This window comes from Tachypleus tridentatus, chromosome 3 (genome assembly GCF_004210375.1).
Source record: "Tachypleus tridentatus isolate NWPU-2018 chromosome 3, ASM421037v1, whole genome shotgun sequence".
Taxonomy (NCBI): Eukaryota; Metazoa; Arthropoda; class Merostomata; order Xiphosura; family Limulidae; genus Tachypleus; species Tachypleus tridentatus.
This window is the reverse complement of record NC_134827.1, coordinates 18,442,925-18,460,128: the sequence shown is the minus strand read 5'-3', so window position 1 is coordinate 18,460,128 and position 17,204 is coordinate 18,442,925. Positions and strand designations below refer to the sequence as shown.

The 17,204-nt window shown below is 32.5% G+C and overlaps 1 protein-coding gene across 9 annotated transcripts in view; it reads right to left on the bottom strand.

The window, feature by feature from the left end:
• LOC143246466 (calcitonin gene-related peptide type 1 receptor-like) overlaps positions 1-17,204 on the bottom strand; it is a 182,736-nt gene that overhangs the window by 27,462 nt on the left and 138,070 nt on the right. For all 9 annotated transcript variants that reach the window (XM_076493231.1, XM_076493232.1, XM_076493223.1 and 6 more), the window contains 5 exons: positions 15,160-15,251; positions 12,571-12,712; positions 4,294-4,444; positions 2,891-2,951; positions 131-197 (listed from right to left, as the gene is read on the bottom strand). In XM_076493231.1, coding sequence (XP_076349346.1) covers positions 131-197; positions 2,891-2,951; positions 4,294-4,444; positions 12,571-12,712; positions 15,160-15,251 — 513 coding nt within the window. The remainder of the gene's footprint in view (positions 1-130; positions 198-2,890; positions 2,952-4,293; positions 4,445-12,570; positions 12,713-15,159; positions 15,252-17,204) is intronic.

The window sequence follows — 17,204 nt, the reverse complement described above, 5'->3', positions numbered from 1 at the left end:
AAATACAGAAATACAAAGCAACTGAGGCGCATAAGAAAAATGAAACAGAAAGTTACCTCCCAGAGAAGCTTGAACAGACTCGCAAAACTCACAAACTTGTATTAATTAAATAACAAACTAGAGAACTCACCAACAAACTGAACAGGTTAGGAGTATTCATAATCCATTCGTATCTCTCCTCCGGGATAGCCCAGCAGCTGCGAAAACAATATTTTATTTGTTTTTATAAATATAATGTTTGTCATTTATCTCAATAGAATAGATAAATGGTATTCCACAGTCTCATGCCTAAATTATAATAACTTAATAAGGCCAAGAAATGTTTTGATTTCATGATAATGTTTGAATTTTGTTCTTCTTTAGAAGCGAAACGTTTTTTTTTCTCAGAGAAATACACTGCAACTTGTGATGTAGGCTAAATAAAAGTCAACTAAATTACAATTCACAAGCCTTATTACAGTTTCCACAGTATTCAATAACTGCGCAAAAAATGTTCCATATCGTTTACATTTGATGGCTCTTCTCAAAGAGAAGCTACCAAACGAGAGATATTAAACTCCTGAATACAAATAAGCCTAAAAGACAAAACTTTTTCATGATATACATTTTAAAAAGCAATATATCTTACATAGATAAAATATTCGTCAACCTTTGGTTTCTTAAATTCGGTTTGCTTTTACAAAAATTATGTAGAATTATGTCAATAAAGGCCTGGCATGGCCAGGTGGGTTAAGGCGTTCAATTCGTAATCTAAGGGTCGCGGGTTTGAATCCCCGTCACACCAAACATGCCCGCCCTTTCAGCCGTGGGGGTGTTGTAATGTGACTGTCAATCCCACCATTCGTTGGTAAATGAGTAGTCTAAGAGTTGGCGATGTATGGTGATGACTAGCTGCCTTCCCTCTAGTCTTACAGTGCTAAATTAGGGACAGCTAGCGCAGATAGCCCTCGAGTAGCTTTGTGCGAAATTAAAAAAATATATATTAATAAGTGTGTGTCTTTTTCTTACAGCAAAGCCACATGGGGCTATCTGCGTAGCCCACCGAGGGAATCGATCCGGTGATTTTAGCGTTGTAAATTCGTAGACTTACCGCTGTGCTAACGGGGTGCTCTGTTAATAACATTAAATATTTTTATGTCTATTTATTTTCAGAACGTTAGAAAACTATAAAACTGTGATATACAATTTTTAGTTATAAGTGAGACATTATTATAATTTTAATGTTCTTCAAACTCACTGAAAATTGAAGGTTAGGGTAATACCCATCAAAACGTTTAGTAATGCATTAATCGCGACTTGTATTTGCTATTTCTTAAGTTTTATGGTTTCTAGTTTTCATTGGCACTGGTAAAGGATTTATCCATCTCACCAAGTTTGGCTGAGGCATTCGACTCGTAATCTGAGGGTCGCAGGTTCGAATCCCCGTCGCACCAAACATGCTCGCCCTTTCAGCCATGGGGGCGTTATAATGAGACGGTCAATCCCACTATTTGTTGGTAAAAGAGTAGCCCAAGAGTTGGCGATGGGTGGTGATGACTAGTTGCCTTTCCTCTAGTCTTACACTGCTAAATTATGGATGGATAGCGCAGATAGCCCTCGAGTAGCTTTGTGCGAAATTCAAAAGACAAAAGAAACCAAATTTGGTAGGGAATTAGTAAAACAGTGAAACAAGGTGACTTTAGATTAAAGTACTGTATAGAAAGTAGAAATTAATAAACAAATTTTCTTCAAATTCCCGGATGAATAAAGGCGTTTTAACTAATCACCAAGTCTTCAAAACTAAACGCTGGTGAGCAGGTTAAGTGTAGAAACAAATATTTAGATTTTTCTAACGCATGATTGGGCGGAAAGATGGTACCAAATAAGCTGCTCGTACCATGTGACAAAATACGAACATTGGTTTGTTTTGAATTTCGCGCAAAGCTACACGAGGGCTATCTGCGCTAGCCGTCCCGAATTTAGCAGTGTAAGACTAGAGGGAAGGCTTTGTTTGTTTGTTTTGAATTTCGCGCAAAGCTACACGAGGGCTATCTGCGCTAGCCGTCCCGAATTTAGCAGTGTGAGACTACAGGGAAGGCAGCTAGTTATCACCACCCACCGACAACTTTTGGGCTACATTTTTACAAAAGAATAGTGGAATTGAGCGTCACATTATAACGCCTGAAAAAAGTATAAGGAGAAAACTAATTAATTGGCTGTGGGTATAAAACATGAACAATAGGCTAACTGAAGTTGTGTGATACAGGGTATAACTGACATGTTGGATTAGTTATAGACGACAGAAAGCACTCTTTTTCCAGATCATAACGTTGAGATCATGTAGAATAAAATGGGATCATAAGGCCTACTCAGAGCACATGTAAAGTAAGACAGCCATGATACGTCTTAATCCCTAACTTTTAGATATTAAGATTTTAACGATGTCTTCAAATTATATCTTAAGCATGTCCGATGAAAGACATCACAATAAAAAGAATCGAGATTTTTTCTTATAGCAAAGCCACATCGGGCTATTTTGCCGAACCCAACGAGGGGAATCGAACTCCTGATTTTAGCATTGTAAATCCGTAGACTTACCGCTGTACTAGCGGGGGGCGATAAAAAGAATCGAGATGCTTAAAACGTTATTGAGATAGAATATTTTTTATGCAAAAATCTCATTAGTTTTTTTTTCGTTTTCTGATAATTTTGTTAAACATTAGGTACTTTTCTTCTTTAATCAGTTTCTTCTTTACTGTTTATAGTAAAACCTAAACTAAAAATTTCGAATATCATTTTCTACACAAATACAATTTTTACATGCTCACATAAACCTGAGATTTAATACATACTTTAAAATAAACCGATCCAATATTTTATCTGTACATTGTTATTTAGTTCCTAAACATACTTATCATCAGCTAAGATCTTCCGTATAATCCCGTAGATGCTGATCGGCAATAGCGGAAATACTGGAAAAGAAGAACATTTAAAAAATGTCAACATGAATACATCTGAAAAAAATGTGTTATTTAAAAATTTTTACGAAAAAAAAATATTACCCTTAATTTCTTACATAATGTGTATCTTGCTTTAATGTTCTTGTGTTTTTAGTACTTCGGCTGAAATTTCTGGATTTGTTAATGTAATGAAATATTTATTTTGGAATAAAAACATTAGCGAGGATTAAAAAGCGCTAAGTGTATGTAAATTCACCAGTTATGTACGAGTAACGTTTAACGTGACAAGTTGGACAGCCACAGTATTACAAAAATATCAATACTACGTTTTTGCTTAATTCGTAACTATTCAAGTAACATGTTTATATATTAAATCGAGATGATTAATGGATTAATGAAAAAATATATATATATTCCACTGCTTACTAAGCCTAATCACTGATATTTGAAGTCTGATTTAGGGTGAGATCTACAATTAAACCAATAAAATAAAATGGGCCACTTTGTAAAGATTTATAAAATTGTTTAGCGACCTTCTTTGAATCCACATCACCTTAACCAAAAATTAGATCATAGATGTAAAAATTACGTCACAGAACCCACATGTTTACTTATCGTTAAGGCAAGTCTTCAAATTACATACACACAAGTGTCCAGTGCTTGAGGCAAATCTTAAGGTTTATCCTTTAAGAATGACTACTTGTTTCCAAGAAAATTTTTGTAATTTATCTTCGACATAAAGTGTCAGGGCATTGGACGTAACAAACCTTTACAGAAACCTTGCAAAGTGGAATAAAAAGTTTGATCGAACTTTAATTTTAAATTTAAATTAAAGCTTAATTTCTTTTCTGCTAAAGCTCCCTCTTTAGGTAAGCACAGTCGTCTTAAGACTTGGAAACTACGACCTACGTATAACCAGTTGTTTATGAAACATTTAATGTATTGCTTTCCTGAAACATTTATTACAGGATATTTTAAAATGTCTCATTAATTATTTTATTTGTTTTTGAAGAAAGGGACATGACATGATCTTCTCAGCATTAATTATAGTACGTTTAATAAAACCGTTTTTGCTATCAAAATAATTTTCATTCGACGAGCTAACAGCTGGTTAACTTAAGTACATAATACAAGTGCTACGTTACACCCAATGATTTACAATTTTGGTTGTCGGTAAGTTTATAGCTTGACGTAATGTAGGTCAACTTTCATAAATCACTGAAGTTTAATCTCGCATTTGAATAAAATTTATATTCACGTTGCTACTGTGCTCGTGTGATAGAATATCTAGTTATAAACAAATTATTACACAGGTGAACAGACAAACATCAAATAGATTGACAAGTGGTCTTACTCCAACCAATAATATAAAACATATGAAGATTATTCTGTTCAGCGAAGGCAGCTGCTATCAGCTTATGTAAGTAGAACCCTTCACATAACATCCACATGTACGTTGTCATCCGGAAGTAGTTCTTCAGGATCAGCAACATCTTGCATATGGCCTGATGTCAATAAAAATAAAATATTAGCAATTGTTGTAATTTGGAAGGAGTTCTTCAGGATCAGGGACATCTTGCATATGGCCTGATTTAATTAAAAACATTAACAACTGCTGTCATCTAGAAGCTTGTTTGTTTGTTTTAGAATTAAGCACAAAGCTACACAATGGGCTATCTGTGCTCCGTTCACCACAGGTATCGAAATCTGGATTTTAGCGATGTGAGTTTACAGACATATCGCTGTGCCACTGGGGGGCCATCTGGAAGCAGTGCTTCAGGATCAGTAACACCTTGCCTGTAGCCTGATGTCAGTAAAAATATTAAACATTAACAACTGTTGCCATCCGGAAGTAGTTCTTTAAGATCAGCAGCACCTTGCGTACAATATGGTGTCAATAAAAAGATAACAATTGTTTTCAAGGAACCCAGGTGTAGTACTTCAGGAACAGCAGCACCTTACACTATCTGGTGTCAATAAAAAGTGATAAAATAATTAACAATTATTTGAAATTAAGCAATCCCGTCTTAGCTTATAAGTTTTACCTTATACACAGCTTGATATTAATGAAAAATTAAACTAAATATTCACACTCATTTTTACGCAGTCATACAGGTATAATATTTCAAGATCAATAATACATTATACATACCTGATTATAGTGACAAAATAATTACAGTCACCACTAAACATCCACGTGAGATGTTTTTGTCATGATAATGTTTATAAGGTATGACATAGAATACTAAACATGTTTTCCTTTTAGCTGTTTCCTTTAAAATAAACCGTTCACTGCCAAAACACAAACCCAGGGAGATACATTACTCACTGGAAATAAAAGAAAATAGCGTATATGCTTAACATTTGTCATTGGATATTGGTATATGTGAGAAATACAAATGCTTTTGTTATATAAAACATTACCATAGAATTACATCCATAAATGTCGGTAAAGTACAGAAGGAGACACGTAGAACATATAGAATTAGTCTTATAGGACCCCAGAGTTTAATTTCTCATTAAAGTAACTCCATGTTGTTAAGCGATGTTTTGACCAATCGACTATCGCGAGGCTTAACGGAATCAATAATGTAAGGGCCAGTAGAATGTAGTGATGGAATTAAAAATAAAAGATAATAGATCGAGTTAAGAAGTGAAAATATTTTTGGAAGAAGGTTTTTTTGTTTGTTTGTTGTTAAACACAAAGTTACTCAATGGGATATCTGTGCTATTCACACCATAGGTATCGAAACTCAATTTTTACCATTGAGGGACATGAAAATGGCCTAAATGTTATAAAAAAACCTTAAAGACACTTAAAAAACCTTAAAAACCTTACACATAAAACTCGCTAATACTAAAATAAATATTTTCGGAGTCAGTTAATTCATTGCAATTCTCTAAGCTGTTGGAAAGTAGGTTCTGCTCAAGTGGTTAAAACAAAAATAGCTCAATACATTTGATGAATGAAATATAGCTTAGAAGGAAGAGAAAAATTTGTTTTAACTTTCGTAAATAAGCCTTTTGAACATCCTAAATTTTGATCATATTATAAATAGGTTATTTCGATTTAGAATCATTCCATATAATGAACAAATTAAAACAACAGTGATAGATTTAAAACAAGAGTAATCATATGAGGGAAACTGGTTTATATCGAGTAATAATATGTAATAAAACTGGTTTATACCGAGTAATAATATGTAATAAAACTGGTTTATACCGAGTAATAATATGTAACAAAACTGGTTTATACCGAGTAATAATATGTAAGAAAACTGGTTTATACCGAGTAATAATATGTAATAAAACTGGTTTATACCGAGTAATAATATGTAATAAAACTGGTTTATACCGAGTAATAATATGTAATAAAACTGGTTTATATCGAGTAATAATATGTAATAAAACTGGTTTATACCGAGTAATAATATGTAATAAAACTGGTTTATACCGAGTAATAATATGTAACAAAACTGGTTTATACCGAGTAATAATATGTAAGAAAACTGGTTTATACCGAGTAATAATATGTAATAAAACTGGTTTATACCGAGTAATAATATGTAATAAAACTGGTTTATACCGAGTAATAATATGTAATAAAACTGGTTTATACCGAGTAATAATATGTAAGAAAACTGTTTTATACCGAGTAATAATATGTAAGAAAACTGGTTTATAAAGAGTAATAGTTAAGAAGAAAACTGGTTTATACCGAGTAATAATATGTAATAAAACTGATTTATATCGAGTACTAATATGTAATAAAACTGTTTTATACCGAGTAATAATATGTAAGAAAACTGGTTTATACCGAGTAATAATATGTAAGAAAACTGGTTTATACCGAGTAATAATGTGTAAGAAAACTGGTTTATACCGAGTAATAATATGTAATAAAACTGGTTTATACCGAGTAATAATATGTAATAAAACTGGTTTATACCGAGTAATAATATGTAATAAAACTGGTTTATACCGAGTAATAATATGTAAGAAAACTGGTTTATACCGAGTAATAATATGTAAGAAAACTGGTTTATAAAGAGTAATAGTTGAGAAGAAAACTGGTTTATACCGAGTAATAATATGTAATAAAACTGATTTATATCGAGTACTAATATGTAATAAAACTGGTTTATACCGAGTAATAATATGTAATAAAACTGGTTTATACCGAGTAATAATATGTAATAAAACTGGTTTATACCGAGTAATAATATGTAACAAAACTGGTTTATACCGAGTAATAATATGTAAGAAAACTGGTTTATACCGAGTAATAATATGTAATAAAACTGGTTTATACCGAGTAATAATATGTAATAAAACTGGTTTATACCGAGTAATAATATGTAATAAAACTGGTTTATACCGAGTAATAATATGTAAGAAAACTGGTTTATACCGAGTAATAATATTTAAGAAAACTGGTTTATAAAGAGTAATAGTTAAGAAGAAAACTGGTTTATACCGAGTAATAATATGTAATAAAACTGATTTATATCGAGTACTAATATGTAATACAACTGGTTTATACCGAGTAATAATATGTAAGAAAACTGGTTATTACCGAGTAATAATATGTAAGAAAACTGGTTTATACCGAGTAATAATGTGTAAGAAAACTGGTTTATACCGAGTAATAATATGTAATAAAACTGGTTTATACCGAGTAATAATATGTAATAAAACTGGTTTATACCGAGTAATAATATGTAATAAAACTGGTTTATACCGAGTAATAATATGTAAGAAAACTGGTTTATACCGAGTAATAATATGTAATAAAACTGGTTTATACCGAGTAATAATATGTAAGAAAACTGGTTTATACCGAGTAATAATATGTAAGAAAACTGGTTTATACCGAGTAATAATATGTAAGAAAACTGGTTTATAAAGAGTAATAGTTAAGAAGAAAACTGGTTTATACCGAGTAATAATATGTAATAAAACTGGTTTATACCGAGTAATAATATGTAATAAAACTGGTTTATACCGAGTAATAATATGTAATAAAACTGGTTTATACCGAGTAATAATATGTAAGAAAACTGGTTTATACCGAGTAATAATATGTAAGAAAACTGGTTTATACCGAGTAATAATATGTAATAAAACTGGTTTATACCGAGTAATAATATGTAAGAAAACTGGTTTATACCGAGTAATAATATGTAAGAAAACTGGTTTATACCGAGTAATAATATGTAAGAAAACTGGTTTATACCGAGTAATAATATGTAAGAAAACTGGTTTATAAAGAGTAATAGTTAAGAAGAAAAATGGTTTATACCGAGTAATAATATGTAATAAAACTGGTTTATATCGAGTACTAATATGTAATAAAACTGGTTTATACCGAGTAATAATATGTAAGAAAACTGGTTTATACCGAGTAATAATATGTAAGAAAACTGGTTTATACCGAGTAATAATATGTAAGAAAACTGGTTTATAAAGAGTAATAGTTAAGAAGAAAACTGGTTTATACCGAGTAATAATATGTAAGAAAACTGGTTTATAAAGAGTAATAGTTAAGAAGAAAACTGGTTTAAACCCGATAATAGTTTAGAAGAAAACTGGTTTAAACCTAGTAATAATTTAGAAGAAGACTGGTTTAAACCAAATAACAGTTTAGAAGAAAACTGTTTTAAACCGAGCTACAGTATAAAATAAAACTGGTTTACACTGAGTAATAGTTTAGAAAAAAAACTAATTTGGTTTGTTTTGAATTTCGCACAAAGCTACACGAGGGCTATCTGCGCTAGCCGTCCCTAATTTAGCAGTGTAAGACTGCTAGCTAGCCATCACCACCCACTGCCAACTTTTGAGCTACTCTTTTACCAACGAATAAAGGGGTTGACTGTCACATTATAACGCCCCTACGACTGAAAAGGCGAACAAGTTGGCGTGACGGGGATTAGAACCCTCCGAGCGCCTTAACCACCTGGCCATGCTAGGCACGAAAACTGGTTTATACCGATTAATAGTTTAGAAGAAAACTGGTTTAAACGGCGTAATAGTTTAAGCTAGAGCTTCAGAATAAACAATATTCTGTTTTTCTTTTCTATGTGTATTTTCTTACACCAAAGACATATCGATCTGTCTGCTGGGCCCACCGATAGGAGTCGAACCTCTGATTTTAGCATCGTAAATCTTAACAGTTACCTTGTCAGACAGATCATGAATAATTTGGGGAGTTGTAGGTTTTAGACAGAACATTAAAAATTACCGTTAGCATTTTGTCTTACTGATCGTTCAGTTTCATTTGTTTGTTTTGAATTTCTCGCAAAGCTGCACGAGGGCTAACTGCACTTGATGGTTTAGTTTGATATTTGTTTGCTTTACAATTTCGTACAAAACTACTCTAGGGATATCTGCGTTAACCGCTCTTAATTTAACAGTGTAAGACTAGAGGGAAGGCAACTAGTCATCACCACCCGCCGCAAACTCATAAGTCACTCTTTCACCAAAGAATAGTGGGATTGACCGTCATATTATAACGCTTCCACGGCTTAAAGAGCGAGCATGTTTGCTGTAATGGAGATTCGAACCAGTGACTCTCAGATTACGAGTCAAGCGTCCTAACCACTTGGCCATGCCTGGCGTTTAGTTTGACATATTATTCTTTAGTCTGTGAGATAATGCTTTAGTCTGACAAACAATCCTTTAGTCTATCAAAAAATATTTCATTTTAATAGATAACATGTTATTCTGTCAGATAATACTTAAGTGTGACAAAAAGTCCTTTAGTGTGTCAGATAATACTTCTGTTTGACAGGTAATCCTTTAGTCTGTCAGACATGACTTTAAATTTATATTTGATAACTATTCCTTTAGACTAAATTACCGGGTGTTAGGATTTACAGATTCCTACCCTCGTGTTGTTTTTCTTTTAAATATTGAGTCAATATTTAACCTCTCGCGAAACACCAACGGACCTAGGCCCGGCATGGCCAAGTGTGTTAAGGCACGCGACTCGTCATCTGAGGGTCGCGGGTTCGCATCCCCGTCGCGTCCCTAATTTAGCAGTGTAAGACTAGAGGGAAGGCAGCTAGCACAGATAGCCCTCGAATAGCTTTGTGCGAAATTCAAAAACCAACCAACGGACCTTTGCCACCCGTTGATTGCATAATCTCGTTTTGTAGGTAAAGCTATTAATCACCAGTTCAGCTAAATCTAACTTCGCGTGTAGGGCGAAGAGAAGGTCTCTTCCGAGCGCCCTCGATTGCTTTGCATCTCTTTTTAAGATGCAAAGTGTTAAATCAAAATACCTGCTACGAATTTTAGTTTATTTATTCCTTTAGGATTACAGATTCTTTACCAATTTACTAAATTTCAATTTGGTCAAATAACAAAGCACTAAAATATTAAAAGCGCATCTCAGACTAAGATATACATAATGGTTGATATTTTCTCAAATGTTCACTTTTAACTTTTTCAATCAGCTTATTACTTTACGTAACAGGTTTTAATTTTGTACTTACATTTAACATCGGCCAGGTGGAGGCGTGCGATTCGTAATTTGAGGGTCGCGGGTTTGCATCCCAGTCGCACCATACATGCTCGCCTTTTCGGCTGTGGGGGCGTTATAATGTGACGGTCAATCCCACTATTCGTTGGTAAAAGAGTAGCCAAAGAGTTGGCAGTAGGTGGTGATGACTAACTGCCTTCCCTCTAGTCTTACACTGCTAAATTAGGGACGGCTAGCGAAGATAGCCCTCGAGTAGCTTTGCGCGAAATTCAAAAACAAACAAACAAATCATTTTACATATTTAATTTAAAACCAGTAATTGTTGTTATTATTATTATTATCTGGCTTCCATTGTCATTGATTTTCTACTTGGTAATAAATGATGCATTAGATAATGAAACACGAACTTACAAAAATTACAGAGATGGTCGTTTCAATGCAAGGCTTCTCAGAAACAAATATTTAGCTGCAAGATGACTGTTCCCAAGGAAACAAAATACTTATATTCTGAATGTTTCCACGAGAAAAATATATTTGTATAAAACTATGAAGCTGAGTGGTACATTTTATAAAAATATCTTCGTTCTTTCTCAAGCAGAGTTCTGATTATTTTTATTGTCAATAATACTACTGAAAGTATTGTGAAAAATTCAAACTATGTGGCCAATTACAATAATGGAAAAAAGATATAATAGACGTACGACATATTGTCAGGAAGTTCAATATCCGGTATGGTGGACTCAGCAGATAGCCTGTGGCTTTGCTATATCACAACACACACATAAACACTCAATATCCGGTAAAAGGCGGAATATAAAATGCTAAACTACTTGAATTTATAAATTAACGACAATATTAATTTTTGAATTGGAAAGTACTTTGTGATTGTGATTTCATGTCACTTAGACTAATGAAAGTAGATAAAAATACATGACATCTCACCTTTGTTATGTTTACATTTTGTTTTTCTTAATTTCATGCAAAGCTACACGAGGACTATCTGCGCTAGATCGTTTAGTTTGACATTTGTTTTAAAGTTTGTACAAAGCTACACGAGAGCTATCTGCACTAGCCGTCCCTAATTCAGTAGTGTGAGACTAGAGAGAAGGCAGCCAGTCATCACCACCTGCCAACAACTCTTGGGCTACTCTTTTACCAACGAATAGTGGGATTGACCGTAACTTTATAACGCCCCCATGGCTGAAAGGGCAAGCATGTTTGGTGCGATGGGGATTCGAATCCGCGACTCTCGGATTACGAGTCGAGCGCCCTAGCCACCTGACCATGCTGGGCCCATTTACATTTTGAAATCTTATAAAAATTAATTCGTACTTACGTACATATGCATAGTAATTAACTGTCTAAACGAACTTAAACGACTTACATACTGTCATCTTTGTAGACTATTCACACTGGTCAGATGATTCTGTCATCTGATAACCAATGTCCTCTTCATTCCATGCAATCATTGCTATGATCATAGTTTAATATTTAAGGATAGCAGAAATTGAATACTTTCCAAACCCGTTTACATAATATTTGAAGTTGTTATTGCTTTTGCAACCATTTGAATGATTTAATGTTTTGTTTGGAAGTTTACCGTAATTTAAAGTCATGTGTCAATAAGTGATGTAGTTCTAAAAATCCCTAACCCATGTTTTCCGAACTCCTCGACTGTATGAAATGAATGAATGTTCACGTTACTCCTTCCCATGCAATTTTATTGTGATTAAGAACTGAAATTTTCTCGACACAGAGGTACTAATGAGAAAATATACTCTGGATCTTGTTAAATTTACGATCAATTATTTTACAAGGAAAATGCAAAGAAAACATTTGAAGATTTTCTTGTCCTTTGACAATTAAAAAGAACTCTTTAACCAGAGCGTTTTAATGCATCATTGCATCTTTTCGAAATCTGCTTATTGGCTTCCTTTAAAAGTTTCATTTTATCTTTTTTTAAACCTTTCTGTTCCTTGGATTTATTAAAACTGATAGTTTTCTAATAGCATGTAGCTACTCTGCAAGATTCAATTCTACTGGTGATGAATTAAAAAAAAAAATTTTTCTCTAATTAACGCTTTATCCACAGGTGTCACTGTATCCACAGTTGCCACTGGCAACAAAACTAACACTCATAGCACTCACCCCATTCTGCCTCAGTATAGACTCTTTTTTGTCAGACTCATCCATTAGGACAACAGAGGTAAATGTGATGACGAAGACACCATTCATCAGCAAGGCCATAAAGAGATGCTTGTGCATTGTTATTCGGTGAACCTGAAGTTGCCTGGATGTACCAAACAAATAAAATCACGTTGGAACATTTAGATGTCTTCAAAACACCATTAAAACTTCACTACAACAATACAAGAAAAGTTTCAGTCTACCTAATGTGTAAAACCCTTTTTGGGAAGTCAATGTTTCATTTATTTCAAGAAAAAAAATTAATTCACTTTCTAGGTTTCTTATCTTATGAACTAAATTTTTATTTATATTGTAATTTCAGTATCCTGTATGGCTCTTTTCTTTAGAAAATACTACATAACCGTATTGTATTTCTTATATGATCTCTTTTTTGTGACGGATTTACTATTACGTATTTATTTTAATATTGATATATATTGTTTCAGTTAGACATGCATTTATAAATGCATGTAACTCATACTGTTAAATCTGTATTACGAAATCCCACCTATTCACTAAAGTTGTAAACGATTCTCAAGTGTAAGATGAATAATATACTATTTTGTATGTAAATATCAGTATTGTTATTTCAGCTGAAATTTCTAGAATCTCATCTAACTCTAAAAAATAACCAACGCGACGCGCCGAGAAACAATATATATTATCGGTCTAATACAGTTGGTATACTATAAACCTCAGAAACTATAGCTGCAATTAACGCTTATTAATCAGGAACTTCAGATATTTGATCAAGAACGTATATAGATTTTGAACATAAAATCCGGTTAATTTCAGCGGATTAACATCAGACTTGGTATTTTTACAAATACATTATATAACTTCAGCAATGAAAAACTCACACGTGATCAGCGAAGAGCTAGCTAGCTCCTCTTCAAGTGAAATGTACCGATATAAATTCGAAATTAATTCACCCATCGTGAACCTTTGATACAATATGAAGGAAGTTCTGGATCAGATGGAAGACTCAAATTGTTTGTAAAACGTCTGTATATAAATTATTATTTATAATAACCTTTATTATAATAAGTTGTATCATCGTTTGTATACTAAAATATATTTACATCTTATTGGCAAAATATCATGAATTTAACACATAATGACATTCAATTAACTTCTAAATTTAAATTACCATTTAACTCAGTTTCAGGCTATTTCAAATTGTAATATGTAACATAGTAAATTGGATAATAGTTCAGAATAAATCATAAAACTTAATATTTATGGATCAGAAATTTAAAATGTTCATAAAAGTGACCTGATCTCCTTTGAGTGATGTTTCTGTTTTTCTCAATATTTAAGTCATGGAACACGTTGATTTTGTCACTATTGGTTTAATTAAACATCAAAAACAACTACTTGAAAATATTTACAGAGCAAACACATCTACAATTATTAAGTTATGATCATATCAGCATATGATATGAAAACATATCATTGGATATTGGAAAACAAGTAGAAAATATCATGTTAAGCTGCAGACAGCCTGACTGCCTGTCTAATCAGCGATCTAACAGAATCTTAAGAAATGCAAAAAAAAAAAAAACGTAAAAAGAATTTGAAATCAGGCAAATAAGAGACAAGGTTTTGAAAGTTTGTACTTACGTTAAATTTCACAAACATTCACATGTTGTTAACACGCTAAGATAAAAACATCTTACTTCCTCTGAAATAAATCTACTACTGCGAGATAAGAAGCACGTTTCTGATGAGTTATTGTAGTTTTTGTGTGAAAAATTAATTTATATCAGTAATATACGTGTATTTTATAAAACATTTAATGTGTTCAAACAAATACGTAATGAAATATTGAAAACGTGTTCCTCATAAAAGTATTTACTTAACAAAAATTCTCATTTAAATCCTTTTAGTTTCTTTTTCATTTATTCCTGCTAATACGGTAAAGCATAATGGTACATATACGTATGATTATAACTGAAAAAACTGGTTGAAATTGTCCACTATTTCCGTTTTCTTCAGAACTTATTAAAGCTATTATTACGAAATGAATAAACAAAGAAAATACCGGCTTATATTCAGTAAAATAATTATGCTTTTCGTTTAGAAATTCTTTTAGAAATTTAAAACAACGATGTTTTGTGTGTTTAGATATAGAAATAAAACCCTAAATCTTTGTTTATCACGACTTACTGAAGTATCGTTCAGAGGTCTTTTGAACTAATGCACTATGTCAAATAAAACGACATCAAACCAAAGATATGCGAAAAATTATTTAACTGAGAAAATGAAATAATTTAATTTTTTTTCTCGAAAATTTAAGAAACTGGAAAAGCACCCGCTATTTATTTTCAGTGTAAACCACACTTGATAATATTAGCTCTTCTTCAATTTGAATAAAATATACAGCTGAAATAAAACATGCATATATATATATATTCTTAGAGGGTTATAGATAACAAGACAGCAACTTTGAGGCACCTGCGTATGGCTACACAAAATATGCTCATTCAGTTCAGGTTTAGCTGAGTATTCCATATTTTATATAAATAAGACTGAGGTAAAAATACTCACTTGTACACAGAAAAAATGATGATAGCAGGTATCAGGACAAATATACTAACAGCGAAAGTAGCAACTTGAAAATACAGCCTGTTCTGGAGATTCTGGAGTTTCATGAAACATAAATGGACACTTTAATCAGAGCTTTTTTCACATTAACACATCCCTCCGTGTTATTGTGTATCGAGTGTTCCAATATTCACAATAAAAATTTAGTACAATGTTTAGTTTGGACAACCAAATGTTTATGAAACAAAACTACGCGGAAATATTCAGGAATCGTGATAAGAAAATCAGTAAAACTTAATTCAACTCAACTTTACCGTTTGAAAATATAACAATAATGAACAGTCACTGCGTTACCATCGTTTAAAACGTTTAGATAGATATAACATATACTAAAAAAAAATCATATTCGTATAAGCAGGAATCAGCTCTGCTTTTATTCATATAAAGACTGAACAGGGTGTCTGGAAATGATATTAACGGATTTATTAACAGTTATTTCTGAATGTGTGAAGTAATGGAGTACACAGTGTCCGTACATCACGTGATCACAATTTTAAAGATTGCAGATAGAGTACCTTATAACAAGGGATCAAGAGTGTTAAACATTGTAAACATTACACAACTGGTAAAAATAGAGTATCTTAGTAATAAAGGATCAAGAGTATTCAACACTGTAGAGACTGCACAACTGGTAAAGATAGAATACCTTAGTAACAAGGGATCAAGAGTGTTCAACACTGTAGAGACTGCACAACTGGTAAAGATAGAATACCTTAGTAACAAGGGATCAAGAGTGTTCAACACTGTAGAGACTGCACAACTGGTAAGGATAGAATACCTTAGTAACAAAGGATCAAGTGCGTTCAACGTTATAGAGGCTGCACAACTGGTAAAGACTGAGTACCTTAGTAACAAAGGATCAAGACCTCTGTCTCCAGAGGTAACTTCTATGTTTCGTTGTTTCGTATTTACAGTTTTCCCAGATTTTAATTAAGTAGTAGTACTTTTCCCAGAGTATTTACGTCAACCACTGAGACTTGACTGTGTGCTGGATGAATATTAGATGTTCAACAGCTACGTATATTACTGAGAATGTTATAAGCAACAATATTACTAATCATTAGGAATTATAACTCTGTACCTTATTGAGTGTCTTGTTTCTTAAACATAAAACAGTTAGTAACAAAGTTTTGAACGGAATTCGTATGAATAATAATCGTCACATAATATTAAAACAACTGTATATTTCTTCATGGCAAATGTTCTATATAACCTGTTTAGTTGGAATTTTCTATGATTATTAAACAATGTTTTGGAATGTATGTTACTAAACTGTTATTTTAAAACTCTTCCATGTGTATATTCGTTATAATAAAACAAACAATGTTTGGAAAGTATGTTACTAAATTGTTTTTCCAGTACTGTCTTTCGAGCAATGATTAAGTTAAGAATAACAGTATTTGAAATGTGTACTTCGAACTATAACGAACGATGAACATTAGTTACCTAAAACAGATGAAAAAAGTTGGCGAGAAAGAACTGGGACGTGCAAAGACAATAGATAGTTACTTGACACGCGTAAGAAATAGAAAAATATTCTACTTTAGACATAAGATTCAACCTAAGAGAAGGTTGGAGTAGCTTCTGATAGGTAAAGTCGAAAAAAGAACAGCTATAAGTAGGCTTAACGTTAATAACACTAGAAGATACACTGGAGATTAGAAGCTTGAATTAAGAAAATTGATGTGGTAATTGAAGTATAGAGAACCTTAGTTGTCGACCCTCAGAATTTGGGAAGATACTGACACCATGACGAGTGCTGCTAAAGTGTTTCTTTTAAACAATTCTTGTGATAAAGATAATACTTGAAAGGAATTCTACTAAACTATTATTTTTTAAAATACTTCTTTCGAACAATAGTTACAATAAAATGAATAAAGTATGAGTGTAATAATCCAATCCGAACATCTCTTTGTAAACCTAACAATTGTTATTATTCTTAGATCTTAACGAAACGTTTTGACGATTTTAATTGTTTGGAGTCCAGT